Here is a 20698-nt window from a genome sequence, read left to right as displayed (position 1 = left end):
CCCGTAGTTCGTTTATCAACCATTCAAGATGGCGGCCACTTAGCTCCTTTGAACGAGGACAACGCCATCGGATTAATTTTAGTGTCTTTCTTTTGGTCAGAACCCTTTCTTGACGAGTTGGAGTACTGATGTCGAATGGGAGATATGTTCATTTTTCTATTCTGTACATAAACTGACGATTTATTTTATCAAGTGGAATGTCTGTAAATTCCATGTGTTCGAACCAGTATATCCATGCAGTTTTCAGTCAGCACGTAGGTTTGACGTGATCACTCATTTTGGCGATTATCGGCATCTGGGGAAACTTTCACAAACGATGGCAGACACTCGCAGAAGAGTCAAACTCTATATGTTAAATGAGGACCGACAATGGGACGACAGAGGAACGGGTCATGTCTCGTCGGCTTATGTTGAGCGGTTGCGAGGAATGTCGTTGTTGGTGAGATCAGAAACTGACGGTGAGTGTTTATGCGTACTATTGAACTAGCCGCTCCATTTCAAATTGAAATAACACAGCAAAAATGATAATGTTTAGTACTATATTTTCAGATTTCAAAAAAATCAAAACTTTGTCAATTCTTTATAGTTCTGTAGAACAGATACTTTGTAATAAGCAATAAAGTGTAAGGGCGTTTGAGTTCATGCGCACTTTTCATAAAAATTGCATCTCTCATTTATTACATTAATAAAATCCTTTCATTTTATAGTGTTATAGATTCTACGTACTATACGAATTAATTAAACTTTATAGTAAATCTGGGTTTGAAGTCTATAACCAATGAAATCTAGAGTTTTGTGTATACATTGGGTTTTGTCAAAATTTATTTCAAAGTGAAATGATGTTTTATTTAATTCAAATCTTCCCATTTAAGGTTCAATTCTCTTGGAATCAAAAATTCAACCAGACACAGCATACCAGAAGCAACAGGTATTGTAATTTTTCCTGCTCATAACTACCATGAGAGTGAAACAAAAAGAATTTGTCTTACACAACAGCTTGTTTGCTTTTATTTGTAACAGATTAAAAAGTCTGTTCTATTTAAAGTCTTCTGAATATGTATTGTAAATTATCTTATTATTGTAATCTCAGAATGTTTTTTATAAACGATACCAAAAAATAAAAGACTTGATTAACAATTCCTTTTACTTTTTTAAAAAGTTTCATTAGTACTTGCTAGATGTGGGGAAATGTAGATATTTTAAAGTTTCTTTGATCCATTATTTCCTCATTTTCACACACACATAATAGAAGAATAACTATTTTTCCATCATCTTATATTATTTACACATTATTATAATAATTTACTTGAGAAACAGCAACTAATTTCAAACTATTTTCAGATAGTTCAAATAATTAAATGTTATTTTCAGAATGTCTTTTAATTATATCGAAACATGCGGCAGTTGTCATCATCAGTTAAGAACATTGGTTCATTGTGAAGTGTGGTGTAAGTATGGTGTTTGTGAATGCATTGTTTATGCATAAAAGTAAAGTATGCTTCTACTTAAATGAAGGACAAGATGCTTTCAGACTGCATTTATCAAAAAGTTTTTGTTTGCTGTATATTTGTGCGCATATTTTGTGAGTTAGGCATCATTCTTTTGCTGTGCAGCTAGAAACTATGATATTGCATTCAAAATTTTTCCATTTTCTCTTTTTTCTTATTTGTTGCAGGAAACTCTGATCGTGTGGTCAGAAGCTGACAATTATGACCTTGCATTAAGTTTTCAGGAGAAAGCCGGCTGTGATGAAATATGGGAGAAGATTTGTCAGGTATTGTAGCTGTTGCAAAAAAAAAAAAAAGAAAAGAAAAGAAAAGAAAACTACTCATGTATTTACACATTAATTATACGAAGAATTAATCCATGTAAATAAATGGAGTAGGCTTTTACTTTTAATGATGAAGGCATTCAGGTCTTAAAGCCCAATGCTGGATATCAGTGAAGTTTTATTGTTGCAACATGATCGATATGTTTTTTAACTTTCTGGGAGAGTCTAAATACATTATTTGTCTTGCAGGTTCAGGGCAAAGATCCATCTGTAGACATAACTCAGGATGTTGTAGAGGAGTCGGAGGATGAGCGTTTTGATGATATGCCAGATGCTGCTCCTCCTATTGAACTCCCACCTTGTGAACTTAGCAAGCTTGAAGAAATTTCTGAGCTGTTTGCAAGTGTTATACCATCCCCTATTCGTCGTGAAAAGCTGTCTGTCGCCATTGAAAACGAAGTCTACATAAAGAAACTTATTGACCTGTTTCACATGTGTGAAGATTTAGAAAACATTGAAGGGCTGCACCATTTGTTTGAAATTTTTAAGAATATATTCATGTTGAACAAGAATGCTCTGTTTGAAATCATGTTCTCGGATGATGTGATTTTTGACATTGTGGGCATTCTGGAGTATGATCCTGCGCTGTCCCTACCTGCCAAACATAGGGATTACCTGCGGAATCAGGCAAAGTTCAAAGAGGTGGTCCCAATGACAAACTTTGAGCTGGAGAACAAAATTCACCAGACTTACAGAGTGCAGTACATTCAGGATGTGATACTCCCCACTCCATCTGTTTTTGAAGAAAACATGTTGTCATCACTGAATTCATTTATATTTTTCAACAAAGTGGAAATAGTCAGTATGATTCAGGTAAGTTGAAATAGTATTATTCAGGTAAGTGGATTAGGAGAGGGTAATGAGGCCAGTATTTTTATCTTAAATTGTGCTAGCACAGCTTTAGGGTTACACAGGTACTAGTAGTAGTGTCTGATTTTAATTTTCAAATAAGAATTATATCAATAGATTTTATTTTAAACTTACAATAAAATTGTAGCATTGTTTAATTTATAGATTTTTGCCTATGTTGGGGCAGAATGTGTTTAACAAATACCTGATGGTATATTTTAGTACTTTAGTGTTTAAGAAGATGGACATGTTAAGATATCTAGACAAGTGCTGGGGCTCTCTGTCTTGCAGTGGAATAAGTTGGGCAGTATATTACTTATTTGATTTCAGGGACATTTTAGTTACCAGTATCGGGGACATTTAAGTACCAAAACTCCCAGTGTTTTAACTATGCATGCATGTTTTAGAGAGTTAGTATCCCCTTCTGTATAACATGTAGAATGGCACTTACACATTTTAAAAAATTAAAATAATGCAAAAGATTTTACTTGATAAAAATAAAAGTTGTGAGACGGGGTAACATATTGTAAGAAAGTTAATTTATGTAGCGCTTTACCCCATCATCAAAGCTCTTCACAAAAAGTATAATTACTGAATAATAATAGTTTCAGAACAAAGAAGTCATTGTTCTTGGTTAGTGTAGCTGCTCATGTTGAGAAGAAACTGAATGCCATCAACATAGATGCTGTCACTTCAGCTTAGATGCTGTCACTTCAGCTTAGTACCACTATCAAAATGTGGTTGGTTATCAGATGTTACTGTCTTTAAATTTTTTTCACATTTATTTAGTGTTATATTTCTTAAGTTAAAGAAGAAATACTGGCTTTTGCTTCCAAAAATGAAATGATGTGGCTTGCTTGTAACATAGAAGACAAGAGGTGTACAATTTAGATTAAACCCTACTCAGATTCATTGAAGGAGTTTGTGGTTGGGTAATTGTGGTGAAGATTTGATGCTACAAACAGTTAGCATAAAGGAACTTGTGGAATATGTTTTGAAAATGATATACTTTCACATGGTGCATACTTTAAAAAAAAAAAAAATAGCAGGCGCAAACACATCTCTTAAATCTGAAACAAGCTGTTTTGAAGAAAGACACACAAAAAATTCAGTATATTGGCTGACACAAAGAAAAGATGCTTTTGGTTGGTTTCTTACAAAGTGGTCATTTATACATCTATAACATGCTGAGTAATCATGCTTTAAAAGATTTTAAGCTATATTTTATAGATATATATACTTGGTGGGGAGGCCATGAATAAATTTTGTTTTGTGCAAAATTTTCATCATTATTTTTAGGAGCGGGTGGAAGGAATGGCAAAACACTTACAGTTTGTAATTGCTTACATCCCTTTTAAAAGTTACCATCTATCCATTCCTCTTCGTGCATCAGGTTGCACAAAAGGCCTCAACCAGAGTCCGCCACTGATGACGATAGGCTGAAACCCGTTATAGGTGACCTCATGTCCAGCCCTTTCCTTTCATTTCCCTTTCCACTGTTCTTCTCCAAGTTTCCTTTGGGTGGCCTCGATTTTTTCGGCCATCTGGAGTCCCTAGGTCTGCTGTCTGCTGGCAGAGCACATATCCAATCCATCGCCAGTGCCTTTGTTGAACCTGCGTGGTGATAGACTGTTTCAGTTCTTCGTTGGCGATGGTCTTTGGCCAAAAGATGTTAAGTATGCGCCTGAGGCATCTGTTTTGGAAAAAGTCAAGCCTGGTACTGATGGTTTTGGTCATCTTCCATGATTCTGATCCATAAAGGAAGGTGCTGATCACATTTGACTTGAAGATTCTCAGTTTGATCTTTCATTGATGTTTTTTGCCTTCCATGTGCTCCTGAGTGAGGCGAAGGCCTGGCTGGCTTTCGCCAATAAGGCTTGGATCTCCACCTCCGCATCCCTGGTGTTTACCATTTTGGACCCAATATAGGTGAAACTGTCAACTTCCGCAATCTCCTCTTCATTTAGTTTGATGCTGTCTTGGGCTCGGTGTTCACTGTCATACTTTTCATTTTCTTTGCGCTGACCTTCAAGCCAAGGTTTCCAGCTGTTTCTGAGAAGGCATTTGTTTTTTCCTGCATGTCTTGGTGGCAGTGTGAAAACAGGGGAATGTCATCAGCAAAGTCCAAGTCTTCCAGCATTGCCATTTGAAGTCTTCATTCTCCAGTCCATGGTGACAGAAGAAGATGACATGAATGCAGCCCTGCTTCACATGAACAGACAGCAATTTTGCAGCATTGCAGTACTCCGTAATGCCTCAGGATCTTCCATCAGGACTCGCGGTGAATGCTGTCAAAATCCTTCTCCAGGTCGATGGAATTGATGTACAGTGATGTGTTCCACTCGTTGCTCTGCTCCAGAATGAAGATGTATTCAGAGCAGGATCGTCCAGGGCGAAATCCTGCTTGCTGTGGTCAGATGTCTTTCTCAAGGGTTGCCGTCAGTCTTGACAAAACAGTCTTGCTTAAGACCTTGCTGGTGAGGGAAAGAAGTGTTACACCCCTACAATTATTGTAGTCTCCAAGATCTCCTTTCTTGGGTAACTTGAAGATGAGCCCTGTCTTCTTCCAGGGAGCTGTCCTGATTCCCAAACTTGCCTGAAGATTTCAGTCAGCATGGGAGCTGTCACATTCACATCTGCTTTCAACATCTCTGCTGTTATTCCATCTGCCCCTGATGCTTTGCCATTCTTCATGGTTTTGATTGCTACCGTCACTTCTTCCAGGCTTGGCGGGTCTGTGCAGATGTCAAGGTTGGATGTCTGCAAGCTGAAGGGGGTCTGGTCTGTTCAGAACTGACTCAAAATGCACCCTCCAGTGCTGTAGTTTTCCTGCCTCTCCCTTGACAACATTACCGTTCATGTCTTTCACTGGCACATCACTGTTCTTAAGCCCATTGTTTAACTGTTTCTTTGTCTTGTGGATGTCTTTGTGTTGGAAGAGTGTGCCTCCAGTCAGTAGGTTGTTTTCTTCACAAAAGTCTTCCAGTCTCTCTCCGTTTAAAAGTTACCTGGTGTGCCAATTTTGTTATCAGCATTTTCTTTCTAAAGCCATAAAGTGCTATTGAATTGCAGTATCTCTAATGATATTTTTGTAATTGATAAGAAGAAATTCCTAGCACCGGGAAGTGGTGCATGTCATTATACAAGCAATGCAGGAAAACATTTTTGATTTTGGTAAAAATTATAATAGAAATAATTAGAAGGAAACAACTGAAAGTTTGTTAGTTAAAAGTTTTAATATAGTGTAAATGTACAGTCTGTTAGGAAAGATATTTTGTCGAAAAATAATTATATATATTTAGATGATCATTTATATTTGTATTCATAATATTCTTTAAATCCAGCATTATAACTCTGTAAAACACATCAAGTTTCTGCTTATAGTGTATTATAGCACTCTGGCATAATTAAGGAGATAGCAGTTACCCAGAAGAATGCAAAGAGCATTTACAAAACGGTAGTCTTATTTACAGTACGGACGCTATAGGTAGCAGTTAAAGTTTCAAACTAGTTCAAGGATTCTACCTTTCATAAAAAATTTGGCCACACCTTTCTAGCATTATTAGAATAAAGAGGTATTGTTATTCAAGGAAAGTACAATAAAATATGTTGCCATTTTCTGCTGTCTGTTTTGAAGGTCAAGTTGGGTGTATATGATAGATACTGTCATTCTGAATCATTTGTGCTCAAAATTTAGGGCTGCAAAACAGTTGTTTATCAAAAATTGCATGAATAATACAGCTGTTGAGCAATAATAGAAGGCTGCCATGTTGTCAAGTGGTGTTATTAGAATCCATCCAGTCCTCTATATATATCCATTTTGCAAAGTTTCCTATGTAGGGGTTTAGAATGCTGGCATCTAATTGTTATCAAAGAAGTAGAATTTTTACATAAATCTGTTGACCAGCTTGTCAAAGTTTGTTTACATTCTTATCGTATGCTGTGCCATGCTGCAGACTGCAAGCATACAAGCTTTCTATGTTTCTCACATGTCACAAAATGCAAGTTAATAATGGAGGAGATGTTGGCCATTTTGGCAAAACTGCTAACCATCCCCAGCATCACTCAACACTTGTCAAAATGGACCACCTACTTTATACAGTAGTCATTTTGTTATACTTGCGAGAGTGTTTGAAAAAAAAGTTGGCTTTCATGAATCAGTCTAAGTCTGTGTTTTATACTGATTTTAAATAAAAAAATTTCTTTGTAACCCAAACATTTAATTAGACATTCAAAGTGTCAAAATCAATCACTTAAGTTCAACTTGGTATTTCACTTGCCTGAATGTTTAAAAGCAGAACACAAAAAGTTTACATTAGGCAGAAGTACTTTAGAGGTTCATTGGGCAATCATTAAGTACAGGCAGCTAATTCTTATTCAGTTATACCATGTAGCAGTTTTATGAGAATTGGTCACAGCAGAAATTTAAATCATTTTGATCTCTTCTTCAGGATTATCCTCTATGCTATGCCACATTCTTACTATGCATTTGTTTTGAAAGTGATGTTTTATCTATTTTGTTTGGCTTGTTGACATCCTTTCATTATCTGACTTCGGAATCATCCCAGAAATGTTTCAAAAAGAAATATTCAGAATTGTAAATCACTTTAATTTTGGGGTTTATAACTGATATATGTCATAGCTAAAAAGATACGTTTTTGGATTACACAGTATTTTTTTTTTATTGTCTGAAAAACTCTTTTTTTTCTGTTCCTTAGGAGGATGTCAAGTTTTTGACAACACTGTTCGCTCAGCTAACCGATGATGAAACAGATGATGAGCATCGAAGAGATCTTGTCATGTTCCTTAAAGAATTTTGCACTTTTTCACAAACTTTGCAACCGCCTAGTAGAGAGACATTTTTCAAGGTAGTGTTTTGTTTTTTGTTATTGTTTTGGGGTTTTATTGGGGGGTGAGGTTCTCTATTTTTTTAGTTGGATAGTTGAAATTAGGCAAGGCATTTCTTTCATTTTAAAAAGAATGAGCAACTTTGTTTATGCAGTTTTTGCATACATTTGCTGATTAGGAAGACAATACCATATTTAAGTGCTAGTTGTTGGAAGTAGGAGGGGTAGTAGAAGAAAGTTACGTGTTGGGAAGATGGGAGCAATAGCAAATGGTCCATGCATTCGACCCTGGAAGAGGTCACTAAATCAAGACACTAGCTTGTGAATGAAAAATTGTCCTTTGTGTACTCAACATAGATGAGCACCTGATTTATCATTGAAGGTTAAAGCAGCAGAAAGGGAGGATTGCACTTTCCACATTCATTGCCCTTACAGCTACCTGGTCACTGTTAGACCCTTGGCCTTTATTATTAGTAGAGATGTGTTCAGACAAGTTGAGACTTTTGTTGGGTTTATATACTGCAGGCAAAAATTATGGAACTGTTTTTTTTTGTTTGTTTTTGTTTTCAGACTTTATCAAATCTGGGAATTTTGTCCACAATTGAAATCATACTGGTGAGTTTTGGAAGATCCATGGCATACACTTAGGAGGATTGTGAGTGCAGAAAGATCAGTGTTAAAAGTGCTGATCTGTGTACAAAAACGTTTGGAGGGGGCGGAAAATCTAGTGTTCTCAAGTTGAAAGGGGTGCATGTAAATGCATCACTTGTAAAAGCTTTATTAGTTTGAAAGCATTAAATGCATTTAGTCTGTTCTTGTTCTTTTAGTATTCATCCTTTTCAAAGTACATTTTTATTTTATTATGGTTATTTCCCGATTTTTCATTTTGGTATCTTTGCACAGGGTTTGGACGATGAGAAGATGAAGGCTGCAGCAATTGACATATTTTCATACATTGTGGAATTTAGTCCGTCCATGGTGCGAGAATTCATTGTGCAAGAAACCCAGAATCAAGATGATGTAGGCTTGAATTTTGTTATTTGTATCTATTGACATGTTTTAGTGACAAAAATATGATTCCATCTACTAATTATTGGATTATTTTTGTATGCAACAGTGCAGAATATTTACAGATGTGACTGAGGTTGCCCCCCCCTTTTTTTTTTAATATCTTGGAAGTCTGTGCATACATGTCATATGAAGCACTAGTATCACAAAGTCATGTACTTCTGCATAGTAGATTAGGAAAAATAATTGAAGTATAATAAAACCTTATCTTCACTAGTGCAGTGGTCAGTGCTGGATTGAAGGTTTGCAAGTGTCTTTATCATAGTCTTTTTATTGCAGGATGACATCTTGATCAACCTAGTCATAGAACAGATGATTAACGACACAGATCCAGGTAAAATACGTTTCTGGTATCGTTGAAGGTTTCTGTGTCAGGGGTCTTAATTTTAGATAATGCCTATCCAAGAGGGCTAACCTCGCCTAAGTAAACTGGTCAGATCATTAGCATTTTAATTTCTGAAAAGTTTAAACTAGTGATAGGTCTAGCCAGATGTATCCTTGTGGTGCTCTTCCCTAGATTTTGCCTTTTTCATGCAGCCATCCCATGTTAAGTCCCTGCTTCAGCATTCAAGTAGGCCACTTTTGGTGTTGCTAATTCTTGCACCATTGTGCCCAGTGGAATAGTTCATGTCTGATAATGTTCAGCTTAGGTGAGTTTTTATTGTGTTTAGATGTCAGCGATTTTTGTAGTAGTAACTTTGCTTAGTATGCCAAGACTCCAACTATATGGGACAAAAATAAATGCAGAGGAGTTATCAAGACATTTAGTAATAGGCTGTGGAGATTTTATTGTTATGTTAATAAGGTCCACAAACAGAATGACGTTTTTATTCGTCACTGTAGATATAATAACTCTTTCTTATAAGTAGTTATGGCTTTAAAGAAGCTAGTAATGTGATTTTAAGCTAGAAATGAATTCTGTGTTTTATACAGAATTGGGAGGGGCTATGCAGTTGATGGGCATTCTTCGCTTGCTGTTGGATCCAGAAAACATGCTGGCAACTGCAAACGTAAGCTATTCATTAATTGTAAGATCATTGCAGAGTTTTTTTTTGATAGTAGTGTTGATGAAGTAATGTCTGTTTAACATTTGAAGTAAATGTTTTGATGACCCTAAGCAAGTAGTGGTGTGCCATAGGCTGCTTTGTTACCAGTTTCCATTTTCTTATTTTTTTGTTTTTTAATTTTCTTTTAAAGCTGGGAAAAGGGAGGTAAAAGAATGCTCTGGGTATGGAACTAAACTCTTGTTTTGTGTTTGAGAGCTTTTAATATTACCTTTTAGCAATTCATTTCTTTGGAAACATTTTGATTTTGGGGTTTCCCATGTCTTATAAAAAATTTTGTAGGTCTTAAAAATCATTTCTTTTGCATTGCAGAAAACAGAAAAAACAGAGTTTCTGAGTTTTTTCTACAAACACAGCATGCATGTTTTAACGGCTCCTCTTTTTGCAAATACAGCAGATGAAAAACCAAGCAGGGGTAAGTAATATACAAAGTATATGAAAATGGTCATTTCAGTCTGCTGTTGTGGACATACACAAAAAAAGAAGACATCATTAGTCGTTTTGAAATTTATAAAAGTATATATAAATTGCTTCATGCTAGAGATTCTGAAGTTTTTGAGATTTTCAGAAGCTTTTATTTCATCACTTCCAAAGCATTTATGGGGGTTTTGCAGATGATTATCAGACTGCACAGCTTCTCAGCTTGATTCTTGAGCTGCTTTCCTTCTGTGTGGAACATCACACATACCACATCAAGAACTACATAATCAGCAAGGATCTTCTCCGTCGAGTACTTGTGCTGCTGAGCTCCAGACACTCCTTCCTCGTCCTATGTCAGTAATATTGTCATTCTTATTCCTGTAGGGTATATAGACTTCGTTTTCAGTGTCACTACTGTAGAGCTTTAAGTTCCTTTATGCAATATGTGTAAATAGAGTTAGATTCATCATAACAGCCAAATAATCTGGTCCAGAAAAAAACCAAAAACAGACTTGAAACAATATAAAATTTAAAATCTTTGAAAATGAATCTGGTCTAATCTTATGAGAAACCTTGATCACAGCATTCAAGATGTGCAAAAACACCTTTTTTTTTATTATTTTATAGTATGACAAGGGGTAGGAGTATTGGTTGTATAACAACTGTCTTAGCAATTTTTCTTTTTGTATATGTTTGTGGAAGCTTAAGATTTTGGAAACAAAATTCAGAGTGGGCATAGTAACTGTAAAAAAAATGTGAACAATTTTTGTACAAACACATCCAAATGTTTTTAGAATTAACATGGAGCAAGGTATCAATCTATCCATATTTTAATAGCATTTATATGGCATACTTAAATGACTTTTGATGTCGTATAGTAAGAGGCTGAAAACTAAAAATCATATTCTCCATAGTTTTGTCAAATATTACAAATTTACTGGAAGTTTTTTCTGATGATACAGATAAAAAGTTTTTCTGTTTACAAAGAACATGAAATATGGAAAACTTTTTTCTTTAAATATTCTGCTTTCACTTGAACACTAATGATTAAGAATGCTGACAGAGTCGAAAACCACAGAACCAGCCGTAAATGCAAGTATGCAAGTATAAAGTAAAAAAAGCTTTTTTGTCTCCTCTTTCTCAACTTGCCTTCATATCTAAGAGACTGATTACAGGCTTCTTTGAAAGCTTTAGATGTTGTTGCAGGTGCCTTACGTTTTATGAGGAAGATTGTGGGGCTAAAGGAGGAGTTTTATAATCGTTATATTATCAAGGGAAACCTGTTCAAACCAATCATCAATCTTCTGCTTCGCAATGGAGACAGGTATAACCTGTTGAACTCTGCACTGATTGAACTCTTTGAGTTTATTCGAGTGGTACGTATTGTCTTACAGTCCTATTTTGTTAAGTTTCTATCAGTACAGTTAAACGCCTACACCCAACTATAATTAATTTTTAATGTATCTTTGGTCTGTGCACAGATAGTAAATAAGTGTATCAGTGTTTCAGAAATAAGTGACTGCATGCTATAAATTGCACAAATTTTATTTTCACATATTATGTCAATGATTACCTTTTAAGCTTAAGCTGTCTGCCATAAAGATAATCATGTCTTGATTGAGTGAGCTTGTTAATGTCATTTTTAGATTTTTTTCACATTAAGCAATGAACGAAAAACATTGCAAGAAAAAAAATGCATGATTATTCTTATCATGACAGAATTGTTAAACTGTATTTTAAAATAGTTTTGGTCCTGCCTTACTGACTGCTCTGTGGCAGTTGAAGGCATCCTTGGACCCACAGTATTATATGTAAACTGATGACTTACAACTGCCCACATATGCCCCTTTTTTCAGTTTCAGCAGATTTGCACTGAAAACAAACAGTAGACTTTGAAATCCTGGATGTCCACAAACCATAAATGAAAATTGACAAAACTGATAAGCTTAATAAAAATAAACTGAAAAAAATAATATGAGGATTTGTAAAGCACCCATGTGGATCACCGAGGTTAATACACTGATCACAAAAGACCACAAACAGTAAACTTGAGCATCAGCAAAAAAAAAAAGTGCATGGAGGAATGAGATGCAAAGATAATTAAGAGGAAGTAACAGAATAGATAAAGAAATATTAAGTTTAGGAGTACGCAAAATACTTCCTATAGAGACAGATCTTGAGGCCAGATTTGAAGGCCTCAAATGTACGCAGTTTAGTGAGAGAGGGGAAGAAGTTCACCTATCTGATGTTTGTCATAGAGAGGACAGTGACACAAACAAACCAAAATATCTGATTGGGATGACAAGGCATTGGTATCAGATTTGATAGGGTAAGGTCATAAACAGTAGCACAGTGATGCTGTGTGTTATTCTCTGCTATTTTCACTTTCTCCAAGGTGAGTTTTTTATTTTAAAAAAAAAAAAAGACTGTCAGGAATTTTGATGGTACCAATACATTGTCTCTTGAATCTCACTTCAGTGCAGTGTGCAAGTCCGTCTTCCTTAAGCTTCTCCACATCCAACCCTTTCTGTTTCTGACATTAGAAAACTCATTACTCTGTTAATGTGTCCCAGCTAGATTATTGCAAATTTCTACTTGTTGATGTCCCTAACCACATTCAGGGTAAGCTTTGAAGGGCTCTGAATGATGCTTCTAATCTTCTGTTAGCAAAATGTGACCTCTCATGCATCAGACAAGAGATTCAGGCAGATTTTTTTTTCTTTTCTGGCCCTATCATTTGGATATAATCTAGCAAACTCTACTTGTCACTCCATAATCCTCAACTTTCATCATGTTTCTTATAGTGTTGCATGTTTGCAGCTGCTTATATTTGTTTCTTGTGGCCCTGTGCTACTTAAAGTGTAACAGGGAATGAACTGAACATATTTGTTCACAAAATATTGAGGTCACATCTGTGCTATGCAAATTTAGCTATCATTTAGAATTTGTTTGCTTTTAAATCTGTGAAAGCACAGTCTAAAAGGAGATGAAGCTTTTTGTGGTAAATTGCATGTTGTATTTTTTTGTGATTTAAGGAGGACATCAAAACATTGACTACACATGTAGTGGAAAGTTTTGCTAAGGAATTGGAGGGAGTCAAATATGTCAAAACATTTGAAACTCTTAAACTGCGATACGAGCAGCAGCAAGACAGACTCAAGGACAGACTTAGCATTGAAGGGTAGGTACTTGCACCTTCTTTACTTGGAGAAGATGGAAACCATATAGACCACTTAAGCTTTTAATTTCTGTTACCATTTTCTTGTACAGGTGGTACATGAACATCTTCGTCATTGTAATCACTGTTCTCTGAAAAGTGCTCCTCACACACACACTCTCCTCGAAGTCACTTGCTGTCCTTTGCACTGTCCTCTTTCCTGAAATATTCCATAATTAATTTTCTGAGTTCAGACTTCTGAATATAGCAGTGTTATTGGAATTAAGTAAAGCTACTAATTTTTCATCAGTGAAATGTTTTTTTGCCATTCTCTAGTGATATGCAGTACTTTGAAAGTGTAAACGAAGGTTAGCAGAGTTGCTATTTGCTTCCATGTCAGCCAATTGCTTTGCATGTTTCTTTTTGTTACCAAGGACATTTCAGCATCTGATTCTCCAATCGGGTAGCAGTGGGATTGTTTACTCCTAGACTTTCACAGACAAATCTTCTGATTATTTAATATTTGAATAGTAATTATAGAGGTCAAAAATACAGATTCCAGACACTCAGATAAGGTATAATATGATTGGGTTCTAACAGGGATACGGTACCAAAGCAGCATTTGAATCTAGTCATTCTCTTGCTGCTCTTAGAACTCTTTAAAGTAGGCTACCTCAATTAAATTTTATTTTAAGATCATTTCCCACTTATTTTAAAACATAGTTCTGTTTGCCTGTTAGTTTAATGACTACTCTAGGATTTTGATATATATTATATATAAAAGTTCACCCTAATCGCCTTCCTGGACCTCGGCTACCAAACTGCTATATTCGCATTTTGTCACGCCAAATCATATGTGATCCCTATAGGACCTTATAAGTTTGTAGATTAAAGGGGTGGACAATGTAAGACCATATTTTCTGCAGTCATGACCTTGTATAGAAAAAAAGGTGCTTACTAAATGTGTTATAATTTATTATCTTATTCTAGAAGACATGCACCATCTCTAGTTCGCAACAATCGATTTAGAAAGGATCCTCGAGCAGTAGAGGAAGATGAGGAGATGTGGTTTGACCAAGATGATGAGTCAGAGGACTGGGAGTCAACTCAGCCAATGTCAGACCTGCTGAAACATAAACTAGAAGCTGATTTGGACAACATTCAAAAAATATGGGAGCATAAAAAAGGTTGGTGGTGGTGGTTATTATTAATAATCCTTTGTAGAATATGAATATGTAGTTAGGAAGGTGATAAGGCAATTTGAATTGGATTAAGTCAGAAAAATAATAGGGTAGCACATCACCATAGAGCAAACATGATGCACTTTACACAAATAAAAACATTTAAATGCAGATTCATAATTCTTATAGCACATCTTTAAATACAGATTTAAAATATCAACAAATATCACACAGAGGCAAAACAGCAGAAATACATGGAAGAAAATGCTGCATACAAACCACAACACAGAATCAAAATAATAACAGCTGAGGTCAAGAAGTTATGGTAAGATGAAAGTATACAGTTGTATGTTGGACCGTTTAAAAGATTAAAATCTCAGCCGACAAGTATAGTGCACACAACTCTTGATACTCCATGCAAAGATAAATGCATGTCCAAATAACGATGAAGACATGCACGTGGTTGTCCATGTTTGATAACAGTATCAGTTTAGAACAGTATATAAGAGATTGGAGAATTTCAATCTGTGCTATTGACATGCATAGATTAAGAATCTAAATTGTATAAAGCAAGTAAATCAAGTTTGCAAATGAGAAAATGTAAAATTTGCAGCAGAGAAGATGGCACAGACATGGCTGTAGAGACCGTTAGTCGAGAAAACAAGCTATAATAGGCATAGGAAACAACACTAAACAGAAGCAGGCAGCAAAATGCAAGCACAGGTGAACAGCTTACATCAACATGCACATTAGTAGTGTTCCAGTGGATAACAACAAATAACGTGGTCAGACAGAGTTATAAGTATTGATATCAGGAAAACAGCTTCCCTATTTGTGTGCATATCTTGTCTGTGCAGCTAAAGAGCAGGGGGAGATGAGAGATTCACCACGTTTGTTTCACAAGTCAGGGACCATAAGCATCAACCTGAAAGCAGGTGGCAACAGCCCCCTTTCCACTCTGCTGGGCACACCCACAAATCCAGGAAGCCCTGGTAGTCCTGCTAGCCCAGGCAGTCCTGGCAGCCCTGGCAGCCCTGACTCGCCTTCTAGTCCTGGGCGGCTGTGTCCAACACCACATACCTCACCCAACAGCAGTGCCCCCAAAGCCATTGAAAAGACCAATGCAGTCACCAAGAAAGTAAGTATTATAGTCCTATCTGATATTGGCTGTTGCCATGATACTATTTTTCCCTAATTTATTATCTTGTTTCATTCAGCTTTGTTTTTGAAAAGACCTTGCATATTATGTGTAGGTGTTGGTGGTAGGGAGAAAAGAAAAATATTTCTTTGACTAATAAAACTTTGTGTTTTTCTGCTCTTACCTTTTCTCCTGCCTTCTTTGTAGCCCGGACTGAGGGGTCTTGTGGACTACCCAGATGAAGATTCTGATGAAGAGGAAGAAGAGGAGGAGGAGGAAGTGGTAGCGCCCTCACCAAAGCGCCCAAGATAGGGACATAATGCAAGGTCCATCTGCTCAAACTCAAAGAAATTGGTGAAGCAATGCAGTACCTTTCTCAAGGATGTTGAAGTGCAGTGATAAGTGCCATGGTAATCTGCCCTATCTTGGTTTAGTCCACACCTTAACCATTCCACAAAAACACAGTTATGGCAGAATAGGATTACAGTGGCAAGAAAAATCTGGCAGAGAAAGTGGAGTGACAGATTTATGGGAAGAACTATTCTGGAACACTCCTGAGTTGTAACATTTTTATGACTTATCATCAGTAGGAGAAAGTATGTCAGGGTTTTGCTGTATAGACACATTCATAATCTACTGCTGTAGTAGATGGTTTTACACATTTCTCTTTATCTCTTTCCATCTCATACCACTTCCTCAATATCTTTTTTCCCTTGAGCTATCATTTTTATATGTTTAGAAGTGATGACAAATATTTTCATGAAACCAGAAAATCAGGAAAAAGCCCTCCTATCTAACAGCTACAAAACAGTTAATGCCTCTTGTTTAGATTCCATGGTTCTTCTGTAATGGAAGCTTATTTAAAATTCTCTCAGTTTTGAACATGCCCTAGTCTTCAGTTATTGCTTAGCATGAACACTGGCCTCTTTCATGAATTCAGCCTCATAAAGCAATGTTTACATCAGAAACAAGTCCTTGTCAGGTTTGCTCTTTGTGTTTTAAAACCTTGCTGCTTTTGCAGTGTCACAGATCCCACAGAAGTAAATGGTATGTGGTTAGCATATCTAGTTAGGATTGAAAGTTAAAAGAGATTGCTTCAGCCATACTGGATTTTATGTACACTAAATGTGAATAAAAAGCTTCCATTTGGCTGATGTGTGTACTTTAAAGGAAACTTGGTGCTGTTAAGACTATTTTTCATAAGTGGATTTAGAACAAAATAAGAGCCTAATTGAGGTTTGTCTTGTGGATTGTACAAAAATATAATTTTTTTTGGGGGGGGGGGGATTGGGCAATACAAAAAGTTCAGTGCTTTTATGGAAGTTGTGAAAGATGTGAAAACCAGTCCCCTCCCCACAACTCAAAACCCCTGCACCACCATCAGTCTTCCCCCCTCCCTCCAACACAACAGCACCCCAAGCTTAAAATTGTGCTACACTTAAATCTTTGTGAAGAAGCTCAAGACACTGCCAAACCAAATACAGAGTTCAGGGCAAAAGCCACATACCTGTTATTGATTTTTAGTTTTAATATCATTGGCAAAATTTTCTGTAGATGGAATGCAAGGATAATTTTAACCTTGAAAATAACTGAAACTTAAAATCTGCACTGAAAATGTTACTTCAACTTTGTCTAGCAGCAAAAAGATCATCTTTCAATATGCTAAAATTTGAGACCAGCATTTATGTGTAGTTTTGTGATCATACCATAATTATAACATTTCATAACTGTTCTCCAAGAATATTAGTGTTCAAGAATCTCAGTCAAAGGATATGCCATTGCAATTCATTTATTTTAGTAACAATAATTAAAACTTAGTGCTCATTTCAGTCAGCAGGATCATAAGAGGTTGTATTTGTATATTGATATTGCCTTGACAATTAAAAGATATCTAAATGTGTAAAGTTTCATGAAACTTGTCATCAGCTTTATAGATATCAGAGGGTCTTCTTCCAAAGTGCAGTAGTTAGGAAGGGAATTATCAGTAAAACTAGATACGTCTACAAAACTGCATCTTAAAAATGAAACCGTTTACAAGTCGAGCCAAAATAATTTTATGGTAGATTATTTTCGTGATTAAAATAAAGATCACAGTTAAAATACTTATTGCATTTACCTATTATTTTGTTTGGTCCACACAGATGGTCACGAAATAAGTCCTTTTGCTGTGTATCTTGTCAGAAATTTTTGTTGTCTTGTTTGCTTAGCATTATGTTTAGTAACAGTATTAAATGTCTTTGCTCTAAGGAAGTTATAACTTCAAGGATACCAAGAATGAATTATAGCCAAAGAAAGGGGAGGGGGGATAATCTGTAGGAAATTAAGGTGAAAATAACACAAATGTGACAGCTGTTTCTTGAATGCTTGAAATGTTATAAATTTTGACTGCCGGCCTGTCCAATGAAATTTTAAACCTTTGAAACCCCACTTACAGAATGTGTGCTTCATTTGCCTATTCTTCTGCCTTGTGCTGACACAAAATAAGAGCAAGTGAAACCTGCCTGTAGTTGTCTTTAGGTTGTGCATGCAGTCAACTCTAAGAAAAAACTGGCTACTAATTGCATTGATGAATGAAAGCAACAGTTCTAGCATGTTTCTCTTTTACATGCACACATTTGATGCATGTAAATGCATTTTTTTTTTATCTGTGGCAAGGTGAATATTTCTTGTACCTGGATTGTGGATGATGGTAGAAGACAAATGTCAGCATGGAAGAAGCTGCTTTCTGTTATTATCAAAGAAAAAGTTCTTGTTTTCAGCACTATACATTTTCCGTGTCCATCAAAGTCATATTGACTTGTTTCCACCAAGCAGTTGTGTGAACAGTCTGTGCATAGATATATATATGCATAGGTCCTTGCCAAATTGTCAATAAACAGTGTCTGGTGTCAGCTATTTGTAGTCTTGTGTGTGCAGAACAGTGAAGGACCCATTGGGTTTAGATAATAGAGAACATTTGTGTTTACAAAATATAACTGGAAAATGTCAGATCACTCAAGGATTATGTTTTCAGACCAAATTTCTGAAGTGGGATCAAAACTGCATGTCAGTATGTGATTAGCTATGTCAGATGCCTTCTTTAGGTTGTGTTTAAGTAAATGTCCAAAAACTGTGTCCATTGTGGTTTTTATGAATAGATAAAATTCTTTGCACAGGATTAGTTACTTTTTATCTTCCAGGGATTGTTTTGTATCCATTACACAGCAAAGTCTGTTTTGTGGACGGCTTAAGTTTACACAGAGTAGTCCTCAGAAATGTCCTTTATTTTGTGATGTTCACCTTTCTGTGGTTGTGCAAAGACATGACTGAAAATTTGTAGAAGTCTATACTTCAGGGGAAATGCATCCAGGTGATGAGATATAAGAAAGAACAAGCAAAATGTATATTATTTGTATTAGAAATAATAAGAAGACAGGAGATTGTTGAGAAAGCTGCTTCCTGCTCTGGCCCTCATAAAACAGATTTGCTGCTGTTCAGTTTGATCTGCTTTTTTTATATTCTAGAGTTAGTTCATTAAGGTTGCCACACACCTGCCATCTTCTAAAGTATCCAAAAATGCCAGCTTAGTATCCTAATTTTCTTTTTTACTTTATAAGACAGCCACTTTTATGACATTGGTTTGGTGGATGGCAAAAACTGTTGTGTTTATGGGAAAGACTTGTGGCTGACCCAAATTGTGAACGCACAAGAGAAACTGTACAAGAGTGGATTCTCCCTGACCCTCCCTTCCCCTTCACCTTCCCAAATTCCTTTTTTGCTCTTGCCAAGGGTTCTGATGTATCATGATTCCATAAATTGTTTCTTGACTTCAGAGGGTGGTGTGGTGATAGTGGTTCCCATGTGCAGCATTTCTTATAGACTTTGTGCCAGGTGCACATGTAAGGTCAGGTTTGAAGTAGTGGCAGGTATTTTTTGTTAAAATGCATTTGCACCATACAGTTACTTCCTCATTTCATCAAAAAATCGATCTCTTATCTGTTGTGACTAAAGCATTAGATGATGATCATTTTGTACATGTGTATCAGCATCATCCTAAGCATTTTATATTTTTCCTGAAGATTCAGATCTTGAGTAATGTATAAAGAATCATCTCCAGTGACTACGGCAACAGTACGACCATTAGCAGTCAGTTCTTGTCCAGCAGAGACATAATCTACCGCCATCTTCCATTTCAAAAGAATGTGTACTTACCGAACACCCCAATGGCAGCTTTGGTTTCAGTGAAGGGAGTTGGGTTTACAGACTGGAGCCTTCCAATGTTAGCAGATTGGGAATGCTGTATATATGTATATTTTTGTGTCATTTTGAAGAAATGCCATGTTAAAACTATTGAAGCATGGTTGAATGCATTTAAAATGACATTGTGGTTTTTATTTTTTAAAAAAAGTGACTGTGCTAGAAAATATAGGGTTGAAGGCAACAAGGAGGACAACAATAACAAAAAAGTGTCACAAAGAGAAGCTAGGCTCGACTTGTAGCAAGGAAATTTTTATCATATCCCTTAACATGTTCAAAAATAAATGCCATGCTGAAAGTGAGCGTGTTTGTCTCCAAAGGTGGACGAATGCCTTATGCACAGTGCTACATTGATCACTAGGTGGGGGAAATTGGTTTTTGTGATACTGTTTGTATGTTGGTGCAGTTCATATCAGTTGTGTCAGTCTAAAACAAAAAGAAAGAAATTTAAATTGATATGACACAAATTCTTTGACAGTTTACAGGTTTTACCCTAGAAGCCTTTCAGTGTTGGGCTTTTTTTTTTTTTCCTTCTCTTCTGGTGGTGGAAGAAAGGGAAAGTGAATGTTTAGGTAGAGAATTAAGGTACACGTTTATTTGGGGCAGATTTAATATCTTGGATATGTTCAAGTCCATCTTTCACTTTGGGGATGGTAAACTACATTTTATGAACATTGCTGAGTTAACTTTTGGTACATGTCAGGCACAGATTTACTGTGGATAATGTTGGACCCATGTAGCTGCTGTTTAAGGCATGATCTGAACATCAGTGGATTACAAGTTGACACGGGGTGCGCATGTACATGAGCGACAACAGTGTCCGTGCAATCATTGCGAGAATTTCTAGGTCTTTGCTTCGCGTCATTTGGGGAAAGCAGCGCATAACTTTATACATAAACCATGGCCA

General features: G+C 36.2%; 1 protein-coding gene across 1 annotated transcript; it reads left to right on the top strand.

Moving 5' to 3' along the window:
- On the top strand, window positions 1-20091 carry LOC112570069 (serine/threonine-protein phosphatase 4 regulatory subunit 3A-like). Its single transcript, XM_025248278.1, has 16 exons — window positions 1-458; window positions 873-928; window positions 1676-1774; window positions 2021-2644; window positions 7399-7548; window positions 8098-8142; window positions 8431-8547; window positions 8875-8929; window positions 9529-9605; window positions 9972-10074; window positions 10274-10432; window positions 11286-11455; window positions 13115-13260; window positions 14227-14423; window positions 15275-15555; window positions 15763-20091. Exons 1-16 carry the CDS (start codon window positions 317-319, stop codon window positions 15865-15867), a joined length of 2526 nt encoding a protein of 841 aa, XP_025104063.1. The 5' UTR covers window positions 1-316; the 3' UTR covers window positions 15868-20091.
- The last annotated feature ends 607 nt before the right edge of the window (window positions 20092-20698 follow it).

Source organism: Pomacea canaliculata, linkage group LG8, assembly GCF_003073045.1.
Source record: "Pomacea canaliculata isolate SZHN2017 linkage group LG8, ASM307304v1, whole genome shotgun sequence".
Taxonomy (NCBI): Eukaryota; Metazoa; Mollusca; class Gastropoda; order Architaenioglossa; family Ampullariidae; genus Pomacea; species Pomacea canaliculata.
The sequence above is the reverse complement of the archived record's forward strand: the minus strand, read 5'-3'. Positions and strand labels throughout refer to the sequence as shown.